Consider the following 11,010-nt stretch of genomic DNA (forward strand, 5'->3'; position numbering starts at 1 on the left):
ATGGGAGAAAAAGCTGTGGCCAGACAAAACCAAAATCAAGCTCTCTTCAAAAAAAATGCGGAGTGTGACCAGAAGAAAATAATCCCCAGAGTCAAACACGGAGGTGGAAACATTATGGTTTGGAGCTGAAGGTACAGGATGAAACCATAGCATTGATGGGCCAAAGATGTACCATAAGATCTTGGACTAGAACCTTTTCCCTCAGCCAGAACACGAGTTGTTGATGAGTCTCCATCATGACAGTGACACAAAACACAGTCAAGGCCACAAAGGGGTGGTCTAACCGTTCTCCAGACCTTGGTCCTGGAGAAAACCTGTGGAGAGAGCTGAAGCTTTGAGTCGCCTAGCAGCAGCTAAAAAAAATTAATAATAATAATTAGTGTTACTGTAAAGAGGAGTGGGTCCAAATCCCTGCTGAGGTGAGTGCAAACCTGGTGACCAACTACAAGAAACGTTTAACCAAAGTTTCTCCACCAAGTCAGGTGCTGCTTGGTGACACGCTTTCGAAACAATGTGCAACTTTTATGTTGTTCTTTATATTCAATTCTTATTCTGAATCTTTTCCATTAAAATGAAACCACAATAAAACATGAGACCGTTCATTTTATTGTAGATGAACAAACTTGGGGTGGCGGAGTTTAGGTATATAAGCAAATTGTTCCTGAGCAGGATGGAGTGAGAGATGGATGGACATATTGAGGCCTCATTCTCAGTAATGAGGGCGTTGCTCCGGTTGATTAAGAAAGAGTTGAGCTGAAAGGCAAAGCTGCCCATTTACTGGTTTGTCTACGTTCCAGCACTCGTATGTTCATGAGGTTTGGCGCCGTATAAACAGAATTGAATCATGATCAAAAAAAGTGGACAAAATGAAATGAGCTTCCTTCACTGGGTGGCTGGGTTCGGTTAGAGACGGGGGTTGGGTCAGCTCCTCTGGATGGAAAGGAGTCAGTTGAGGTGGTTCATCTGATTGGGACGCCTCCATTTGGAGGTCTTCCAGGCACGTCCCACTGGGAAGAGACCCCAGGGCAGACCCAGAACTCTCTGGAGGGATTATAGCTCCTCTCTGGTCTGGGAACACCTTGAAGTCCTGCAGGAGGAGCTGAAGTGGAGGGTCTCACTGGGGAGAGGGAGGTCTGGTTTCTTTCCTGGACCGTTTCCTCAACCCGACCACAGATAATCAATAATTACTGTATAAGGTCCACATATAAGTGCTGATCGTACAAAATAAACGTCATACTGTGTGCGAGGACTTGGTGACACATCCACTAAACTGGACAGAAACTACTTCCTAAATGCGGAAGTGTCGTTGACCTAGATAGCGCCAGGTGCGTTCAAATGCCATCTGTTCAACTCACGTTTTGATGTGGTCAGGCCCAACAGATCCAACCTCCTCGTACGACACCATTACCCGAGTTGTTTGCGCATAAAGGTTCAGCTTGGCTACGTAGTTTTCCGATGCCATCATTAAAACGGCTGAATTCCTTCTGAAATATGATGAAAATTAAAGAAAGAGACTCGCAAACATGTAAGAAGTTCGCGTTTCAGCTTTCACGTCCGAGGCTTTCACGTCCGCCCCTTAAACGCCCCGTGTTGCCTTCAATTGCAGTCTGAAATATCAGATGCTGACTGCCTGATAATCAAAAAAGGTTTCGCAATTTAAAATTTTTACATTGTTGCTCGGGTGTGTAGCGTATAGTAAAAATGTGCTCGTTTTCTACATATAGACGTTTGCTTTATTTTTTTTACCTAACTCGTCTGATATGAACTGTTGGATTGTATACCTGGATTATTGAGCATGGACTTTGTTGGTTTTCAGAATTAGGTTTATAGTTTAAATTAGTATGGAACCTCATTACTGCCATTAAGGAAAAAAAACCCTCTTGGTCATTATAATGAGATCCAATCTCAAAATTAAAACTTATCTCAGTATTAGAACATAAAGTTACGACTTCTGATGTAAAAACAAAAAGATCGTTTAGCATCCCCAAAATTTACTTAGCATAATATCGCATGTATGACTTCGCATCTCATATTAATAAGATTCTATCTCAAAATACGACTAAGTTTTCCAAAAGTACAACTTAGCATTGCAAAATTTAGCATCTCAAAATTGTGACTTAGCGATTCATATTTATGACTTAGTATCGCAAATTTATAAAATACTATTTCAAAATCTAGACTTGGTGTCTCAAAATTCTGACCTAGTATTTCATATTTAGAAGATATTACTCAGAATTAAAACTTAGTATCCCATCAATATAGGGGGCCGAAATGGTGTAGGGACAGGGCAGCCGACTCGGGACCCGAAGGTCGCGGGCCTGATCCCCGGTCATTGAACATCTCGTGGTGTCTCTGAGCAGGACATCCTATCCCCATGTGCTCCCCAGGCGCCTTAAATAAAACTAAAAACAGGAACATGTCTGCATGGCAAAAACCAATACAGATATGTTCCTGTTTTTAGTTTCTACACCGCCTTACAATCTAGCTGTTTTTTTTACTACGTTTCCTTTTGGTTGCCATTTTATTTTAACTTGTTAAAAAAAATTGTATGCATCTTTTACGATTGTCTATTGTTGTTGTTGTCCACTGTTGTCACCACTCCTTGTTAAAATCCAGGTCTCTCTTGTAAATGAGTCCCAGAGGCTCAATGGGATTAACCTGTCTAAATAAAGGTTGAATGAAAAAAATAGCTGCCCACTGCGCCACCTGGTGGTTAAATGCAGAGCCAATTTCGCCATTGTATGAGAACATACAGTGACGACGATGTCAATACATACACATTATTATTATATGACTTTGCAATCCATATTTATGAAACACTTTCTCAAAATTGCGATTTAGCATGCCAATTTTGACTTAATCCCTCAAATCTATGCATTTTTTTTCCCATCATCTCATTTAGCATTACTACTGGTAATCTCATTATTTAGATGTAATTATACTTTTAATTACCATTTTATTTTTACTTGTTAAAAAATATTTTTTAAAATTTGTACACATCCTTTGATTGTCTATTGTTGTCATCACTCTTTGTTAAAATTAAGGTCGCTCTTGTAAACGAGTCCTCGTGGCTCAATGAGACTAACCTGTTTAAATAAAGGTTGAATGAATTCTCAAAGTTATTACTTAGTATTTTAAAATTATTACATTGGACTTCAGAACTATAATATATAGTAGCATCTCAAAATTACAAAATGCTATATTAAAATTGCCTTAGTGTCACAAAATTATTTAGTATTTCATAAGTATGAGAAGCTTAGTCAAAATTATGAGATTTTAAGTTATAATTTTAGATAGTATCTCATAAACATGGCTGAGAATTTTACAAAAGTAAGTGATGGAAATAGTCTTCCACAGTAACATGTTACACCAATTAGCATAGTTAAGGAATGACATTGTCAGCATTTATGCAGGCTAATAGGAATTGTATAATACACCAAAATGTCCTAACAAGTTGTCCTTTATCTTAAACTCATTTTAGAAGATAATTTTGTTGACAAGAAACTCACAATTTTGAGCGCAGTGTAAACATTTGTGCATAAATTAATGCATAAATGCAGCAGTTTACTGTTGATATCCGACATGTGGCAAAATAAAGTAAACAAATAAATCTGTTACGTCATTAATCACTTCTACGGGATCAGACATGAAGCACACTCATCATGCAGGATGACTCCAGTTTCAGGAAGATACAAACGGCCAAAACTGATATTTATCAGCAGAAAAAGCTCAAACTGTTACTTATTGTATCTTGCAAGAAGCTGTAGAATACTGTCTCTCTCTGTGCATAGGAGCTGTGGATTTAAAGCTACTGTATGCTACACAATGAAACAAGATTAAATTAGGAAATGTTTACTGTAAGACCCAAGCAACGTACTGAGCAAAAGAAAACATTCATTTTTTTTCAAATAACCAAAGAAAAAAAATTCCACAGAGTACAAAAAAACTAAAACAGCAAATGTAACAGTCTGTCTGCTTTGAAAACATTTATGTAAAACCTACATATATGTTGTAACATGTCACATTGTCAAATATAAACATGTCAATGTATTTTTAGTTACTTACATTTTTAAAACTTGAAAAACAGAAAATGATACCACAAAAATAAAAAGTGACATTATTTAATAAACATATTTAAACTTAGCATTAAATTAACCTTATTTGTCTTTAAAGTACATAACCCACTGAGACTGATTGTTACAGAAATTTCATTTTTTACACTGGCTTACACAGATATTATTTAGAGAATATCCACATTTATGTAAAGAACTAATGATTTTCCTTCTGTCAAAATCATTCGTGGTCTGCAGCCGTGTCTCCTGGACAGTTGGAGCATAAATCCTCTTCATCTGAGGAAAAAACAAAATATGAGAAAAAAAAAAAAGGGACAAAAATACTTGCATATTTTTGCCACTCTTACCATTATAGGCAGTCCCGCACCACAGGCAGTAAAAGTGGATTCCTCTTAAATAGGATGTTAAAATTTGAAGTTTATCAAAGGACTGTAAGACAAGAAGCACAAACCAAATATTCCTAAATATTACACACGATGATCCACCATCTAGTTAAATCAAACACTTTATTACCACATGTGTTTTATGTAAATCTGTACTGAATGCTCAAAAATGTTTTCACGCTAATATAACAGCTACTGTAGAGGTAAACTAATAAATATTTAGAAACACACAACCTAACGTGAATACTGACAGTTAGTTCCACGACTTCCTCGTCTTCATCCTCTTCTTCAGCAGCATCGTCCTCATTGTCAGCTTCGACTTTGGGCCAGTACCAGGGCTCTCTGGGCACGGTGATCCCCTGACACAAAAACACCCCTCAGTTGTGGGCTGAAGACTTTCCTTTGCATTATCATTACATTTTATTTTCAGCATCACAATATGAAGTACGGATGATTTCACGCTGCGCTCAAAATGTTTCCAACCTTCTGGTTGTCAAGCTGCTCACAGGACCGCTGACTCCTCCTCAGGTCGGCGTCGATCTTTCGCTCCTCTCTCTCCGTCCTCACTCTTGACCTGAAACAATTTTGTTTTACAAACAATTAAATGTTAGTTTCATAAAGGGAAAAACATCTCCAGGGGTTCTGCGTATCTCGTAGGCTGCTGCAAACATCACCTGAAGTCCTCCAGAGACTTGGCCTCATTCTGTTGACTGGCTCGCACTTTCTGACGATGACGGTTAAGATCCTCCTCTGCTTTTCTTTTCTTCAGCTCTTCCATTCCAAAACCCTCTCTGTCTGTTAAGTTATCAACAAAAAGGTAAGCAAACCCTCATTTGTTATGAACCTGTCAAACAAACGCCGTGTCACATACTTGCTTTTACATTTAGTGGAATTGGGTCAACCCTTCCAGCCCCTGAAAAGGAAACAGTATTTTGCATTACTGATCATATAGGTGCAAAGTAAACATACTTTATAAACATGATTACTGAGCAAAGAAAAATGACCTTACCCTCCCTTCCAAGGCCTTGGCCAACTTTATAGCCCATCTTTTGAAGAAGTGCAAAGCCCTTGTTGTCATTGCTGATGGAGGTCTGTAAAGCTGCTTCCCGGCTTTCTTTCTCCTGCTCCTTGAAGGTTTTCTGGCGGTTCTGAATGTTCTTTTCTTTGTGTTTCTCCTCTCTCTTAATTGCCGCCTTTACCCTCCTCACCATGTTGACTCCTGGCTTCACGTCTTGACTGTTGGTACGAGAAAAACACGAAAGAGGATATATCAGCAGCAGTGCTCCTAAATTATTATTTTCTTGTTTCAATACAAATAAAAACCACTCACATTTTATTAAGGAAAGCATCAGACATATAGTCCTCCTCTTCGTCGGACATTGTGGACACAAACGTGAATGAAACAACAGACGAAGGTTCGCTTCTCTTTTGTTTGGTTCGCTCGCAGAATTCCTCCGAGTAGCTGCGAGGCTGTGAAACAAAAGTTCCGTTGGCGTCAACACGTATGATAAATGCAATTATTTACTGAAAGCAAATAGTTTTTTATGCATATATTCCATTAAAAATTACTCAACATGTAACTTACATTGTGAGATGAGTGTTATTTAAAAAAAAAAATCTAAAAAGTCATAATTTAGCGATTGGTTTCGCATCGGAAACTTTTCCAAGCGACACTCGCCTCTCGTCGTCATTCATCCCACAGACATCCTCTCGGGATATCGAAACGCAGGTAATACGAGTAATTTCTATTCCTTTGTTATTTGTGTTTTGAGTATATTTTTTTCCGGTGTGTTTTATAGAATAGTCGCGAGTTGTAAGAAACACAAACCATAAAGCTAAAAGCTCGTTTTTTGTGAGAAAGCGTCGCGAGAGTTCAGCTTGTTCCTGAAGGAACTAGCTAGAAGCTAACTGACCAGCTGGAGGTTGTCGGCGGCTGTCAACACAAAACAACCGAGTGCTAATGCCACAGTGTCGATTTAGACTTTTCTGAAACTTCTGCGACACACAGTTAAAGCTGAGTGTTTCTGACTCCACTTTAAAGTTTGGTAGATGACGCCAGATGTCGAGTGAAGCTGTTGTTCCGAGAGCCTGAGAATAAGAAGCACTTTCTTTCTTATTTAACAGAAGAGACGAGGCTGTTGACGGATCCTCGTCATCATGGAGCTGGCCCACAGTCTGCTGCTCAACGAAGACGCTTTGGCTCAGATCACTGAAGCGAAGAGGCCCGTCTTCATCTTCGAATGGCTTCGCTTCCTGGATAAAGTGCTCGTGGCAGCAAATAAGGTTCATACCAAACCTCTGCGTTGCTGTTTAGCCAGGTTGCCTCTCGAGAAGCCTTTTGTGACTTTGTTTTGTGCTCTGCGTGGCAGGTGGACGTGAAGGAGAAGCAGAAGAAGCTGGTGGAGCAGTTGACGGGACTCATCAGCAGTTCCCCGGGTCCACCGACCAGAAAACTTCTGGCCAAAAACCTGGCCGCTCTCTACAGCATCGGTGACACCTTCACTGTTTTCCAGACTCTGGATAAGTGCAACGAGATCATTAAAAGCAAGGATGACACTCCTGCGTACTTGCCAACAAAACTGTAAGATCTCACTTCTCTGTGCACATTTAGTCACGGTCGATCCCCATGTTCAGATTCTGTTTATAAAGTTTTAAGCTGCGGCTTTCAAAACGTTAGTCCTCATCTTTAGAGGCGTTAGGAGCTGAGCCACACGTTAATCTGCAGCATGGCATTTCACATCTAAAAAGGAGGATTAAGTTTATATGACATGGGATTATGCTGCTTTTTTTCTGTCATTAGTGGAATCTGAATCGGTGCCGCCCTGCAGGTTTCCATCCTGCCTGTTTCTGGATACATTTAAATAATTTGCAGGATACATCTAACACACAGTCATGGTTTGTTTTCCTCAGCTCTAAGTAAAATGAAAACCTTTCAAAATGCTGCCAGTACAAACTAATGAATGTCAGAAACGCAGTCATAGAAGCTGTTTTGGAAACGTACATTTTAAAGTTTTATTGTAATTATATGGAATTTTTGTGTTTGCTTAAGTTAATGTAATCTCCTCTCCTGCAGCGCTGCGGTGGCATGTGTCGGAGCTTTTTATGAGAAGATGGGCAGGATGTTGGGAAGCTCCTTTCCAGACACGATTAATAATCTAATGAAGGCTCTAAAGAGTGCAGAGGTAGGAGTTGGACCCGTTCCTTTAACAGCTTGTTGAGTCAAAGGGTTCCTTTTTATCTTCAGTTTGGTTTTGCTGTTGTAGTCCCAAGGTAGAGGAGAGATCCTCCTCAGCTTGCAGAAGGTGTTGAGTGGACTGGGTGGAGCTGCAGCTTCATGTCACAGAGACATCTACAAAAACGCTCGCTCTTTGCTCACCGACAGATCTATGGCTGTACGCTGTGCAGTAGCTAAGGTATGTGTCTGAAAAAGGTGTAAAAGCAGGAATATTGGTGAAACAAAGGGGAGTGGTGGCGTAGAGGTTAGAGAAGGTGGGCCGGTGATCGGAAGGTCGATGGTTCAACTCCATGAACAGACAACGTCAAAATGTGGGTGGGAAAGGTGATACACCCTCACCTGTCTCCATCATCATTTGCCCCACTCTGGGCTCTTGAGCAAGGCCTTTAACCCCCACCATCTGCCCCCCCCGTGCTCCCTAGAGAACAGCTTTCTGCTCCACTCAGAGGGCTGTGGTTACGGACACCAGTTAATAACCAAAGTTGTAGCAGGTTTCTACAGCTCGGAACACGTTAAATGCAGTGAATGAAGGTGAAAAACGGCTCTTTTGATCGTAAAGATTGCAGACCCCTGTTCTAAACAATTTTTCTAAACGCTTTAAAAGAGCACAGAATGCGGCTGCACTCTTGGCCACGCCCACTTCTCCGCTCTGCACGGAGATCAGCTGCAGGAGGAAGATTCTCCCACAGCTGTGGGCTGCACGCAGTTGCTAAATCATTTAAAATAATTTATTTGAAATAACAATTCCATGCCGATCGTGCGACTCATCTATCAATCAGCCATTGTGTGTCATGTCCAATTTTACTTTGAAAAAACCACGACGGAGCAAGTCTGTGAAAAACGAACGGCGAAGTAGCGAGAGACTACTGTAGTTCAAAAGATGTTAAGCATGTTTGAATGAACTTAAATATACTTTTGTTGTTCCAACAAACACGCATATAACTATATAAGATAAATGTTGTGCTCGTTGTGTTTTTGCAGCGCTGCAGGTGACGCGAGCTTGAAGTTGAAATTCACTGTTTGTTTTCTGATCAGTGCCTGTTGGAGCTGCAGAACGAGGCGGTGTTCATGTGGACAACAGAGCTGGAGAACATGGCCACGTTGTGTTTCAAAGCCTTGGAAGGATCCAACTACGGGGTTCGGGTAGCGGTGGCCAAACTCCTGGGTACCGTCATGGCCACCGCCCTCATGCCCAAACAAGCAGCAGGTCGGTGAATTCGATCGCTTGAAACGAGCCGCTCCTCGCGTCTTTTCTTCTTCACATCTTCAAACTCCCCCTCCCCGCAGTGATGCGTCAGAATGTGAAGCGGGCGACCCTGAATGAGGTTCTGGAGCTGATGGCCACGGGGTTCCTCCGTGGCGGATCCGGCTTCCTGAAGAGCGGAGGGGAGATGTTAAAGGGGGGCGGCTCTGTGAGCAGGGAGGTGCGAGTGGGTGTCACACAGGTGAGCTGTGTTGTCGGACACGTTGAAGATGTTTCAGCCGGTGTTTTCTTGTTGAACCCAACTGACACATTTTCCTGCCTTTTTTTTTCTCCTCCAGGCTTACGTCGTGTTCGTCACAACGCTCGGCGGTCAGTGGCTCGAACGCAACTTCGCCACATTCCTGTCCCACGTTTTGGACCTGGTGTCTCACCCGCGGGCCACGCAGACGCACGTCGAGGCGGTGTACTCGCGCCGCTGTGTCTCCTTCATGCTGCGCGCCACCCTGGGGGGACTGCTCGGAGAGAAAGCCCAAATTGCGGCCGGCAAAGAAATCTGCCAAGCCATCAGCAAGCAAATGAGGGCTGTGGGTAAGGAGGATGGGGGGGAAATATCAAGGTTCAGAGCAATACAGAGTAAGTACTCATCCATCATTTTGAACTTTAATCCTCCCATCAATCAGTTCCTATAATCACTGCATGCTTTGTGCTTTTATTGTGTAAACTGGGCATTCCTTTCTTTTCTTATTTTTATTAAACGACTAAAAGTTTCCATTTTGCTTTCTTTCTTTGCCTCTTTTTAACCACAAGTAACATCATAATGTCAGGATCATCATCCATTAACAAGGCAGCACATGACGCTTTCCTTCCTGCATTATTGCATCGTCTTCATTTATCAGTGAGCTCATACCTCGGCGTTGCCTTACATCCCCCGAGGGGCGACACATTTTCTGACGTTAGACAGCTGGCTTACAGCAGCAAAACACAAAAATAAAAACCCCGCATGCGCCTCTTCACATTCACACGTGTAACAAGCAGAAGCCGTTTCCCCTCCACAGCATGAGATCTGCGACAGATTTTCTTTCTTCTTCTTTACACCATCCCATCAATCATAAAATCATCATCATCATCTCGTTTTAAAAAGGACGATTCTTACTCTGATTTTCTTTGCAACCTTTAAACTCACGTCATTATAATGCTCATCCTGAAGTTTAAGAGGATTTGAACGTTGTGATTCTGGGCTCTTCAGTGTTCACTTTGTACTCGCTGCTGATGCTTTTTCAACTGGTTGAACTGTGAGAGTTAAATATTCGATTTTTCTTTCAATATTTGCTGCTAAATTGATTTGAATGTATTCTGTTTTGTACTACGTAGTGTCCATCTTCTGTTGGGACTGTCACAGTTCAAAAAGCAGCTTTAAATCTGTTCTTGGAGTGACCTGATTGACCTTTTTCTGTTGTTATTTATTGTGTTATCCATTTAGAGCTCAGAGGATTTCAGGTCTTCATAAATGAGCATTGCACATTTTATTTTTGCCGTACTTATATTTCAGTACAGCTACAGCTATAACCGGTCCAGGCCTCCCTTGCAAAAGAGATCTGTGATCTTTATTTGCCTGGTTAAATAAAGGTTAATAAATATAACTGTTTTGTTTTCCCTGCAGTAGAAACCCTGTGAGCTCTGAATTTGATCATTTTCAGTTAGTCCTGGTGAATTTGGACACAGACATTTATTTTATCAGAAGTTTGAATGTAATTTGAGAGTTGTTTAATTTTTTTACATGAACAATGTTAATTACTTAATTAGAATATACTAAACTATACGAAGGGTGCAAACTAGGCGTAGTGGATGTAACATTATTAGATTATGAAGAATTAAATAAAAACGTGTTTATAATTAGCCAAAGCTGAACAGTCGTAGCATCGTGTAGTATCTTTCACCAGCACTGGTTTTATACCTGACAACAGACTAGTAACCAAAAATATGTTCTACAGCCAAGTTTGTTTTGTTTTTACTAATTTTTGCCGCTAGTTTGTAGGTTTGTTAAATTTAGCTTGTAGAGTTGCTACCATTAGCTTGTAACGTTGCTAGCATTATTCATTCATTCAACCTGTTTTT

At 40.9% G+C, this 11,010-nt stretch overlaps 3 protein-coding genes across 3 annotated transcripts in view; 1 reads left to right on the forward strand and 2 right to left on the reverse strand.

The window, feature by feature from the left end:
* Window positions 1–1,581, reverse strand: part of LOC119424390 (interferon-induced, double-stranded RNA-activated protein kinase) — a 16,446-nt gene extending 14,865 nt beyond the window's left edge. The window contains exon 1 of the mRNA XM_037691898.1: window positions 1,356–1,581. Within this exon, the coding sequence (XP_037547826.1) occupies window positions 1,356–1,465 (110 nt within the window). The 5' untranslated portion in view covers window positions 1,466–1,581. The remainder of the gene's footprint in view (window positions 1–1,355) is intronic.
* A 2,694-nt stretch (window positions 1,582–4,275) lies between these two features.
* On the reverse strand, window positions 4,276–5,907 carry gpatch11 (G patch domain containing 11). The gene is made up of 8 exons (XM_037684925.1): window positions 5,787–5,907; window positions 5,466–5,692; window positions 5,328–5,369; window positions 5,131–5,251; window positions 4,940–5,030; window positions 4,708–4,815; window positions 4,421–4,502; window positions 4,276–4,349 (listed from the first exon to the last, which is right to left on the reverse strand). Exons 1-8 carry the CDS (start codon window positions 5,834–5,836, stop codon window positions 4,294–4,296), a joined length of 777 nt encoding a protein of 258 aa, XP_037540853.1. The 5' UTR covers window positions 5,837–5,907; the 3' UTR covers window positions 4,276–4,293.
* Window positions 5,908–6,613: 706 nt separating this feature from the next.
* Window positions 6,614–11,010, forward strand: part of heatr5b (HEAT repeat containing 5B) — a 36,460-nt gene continuing 32,063 nt past the window's right edge. The window contains exons 1-7 of the mRNA XM_037678188.1: window positions 6,614–6,739; window positions 6,826–7,037; window positions 7,530–7,638; window positions 7,720–7,869; window positions 8,727–8,898; window positions 8,979–9,136; window positions 9,234–9,483. Of these exons, the coding sequence (XP_037534116.1) occupies window positions 6,614–6,739; window positions 6,826–7,037; window positions 7,530–7,638; window positions 7,720–7,869; window positions 8,727–8,898; window positions 8,979–9,136; window positions 9,234–9,483 (1,177 nt within the window). The remainder of the gene's footprint in view (window positions 6,740–6,825; window positions 7,038–7,529; window positions 7,639–7,719; window positions 7,870–8,726; window positions 8,899–8,978; window positions 9,137–9,233; window positions 9,484–11,010) is intronic.

Source organism: Nematolebias whitei, chromosome 1 (genome assembly GCF_014905685.2).
Source record: "Nematolebias whitei isolate Nwh7 chromosome 1, NemWhi1, whole genome shotgun sequence".
Classification (NCBI taxonomy): Eukaryota; Metazoa; Chordata; class Actinopteri; order Cyprinodontiformes; family Rivulidae; genus Nematolebias; species Nematolebias whitei.

What these genes read in the sequence shown, in the direction of transcription:
- gpatch11 (XM_037684925.1), bottom strand. Translation starts at nt 5,836, where the DNA reads ATGTCCGACGAAGAGGAGGACTATATGTCTGATGCTTTCCTTAATAAA. An exon ending in CCAAGGCCTTGGAAGGGAGG is followed by an intron (nt 5,370 to 5,465) that starts GTAAGGTCATTT and finishes TTTCCTTTTCAG; the next exon opens with GGGCTGGAAGGGTTGACCCA. An exon ending in AGGAAGTCGTGGAACTAACT is followed by an intron (nt 4,503 to 4,707) that starts GTCAGTATTCAC and finishes CTTGTCTTACAG; the next exon opens with TCCTTTGATAAACTTCAAAT.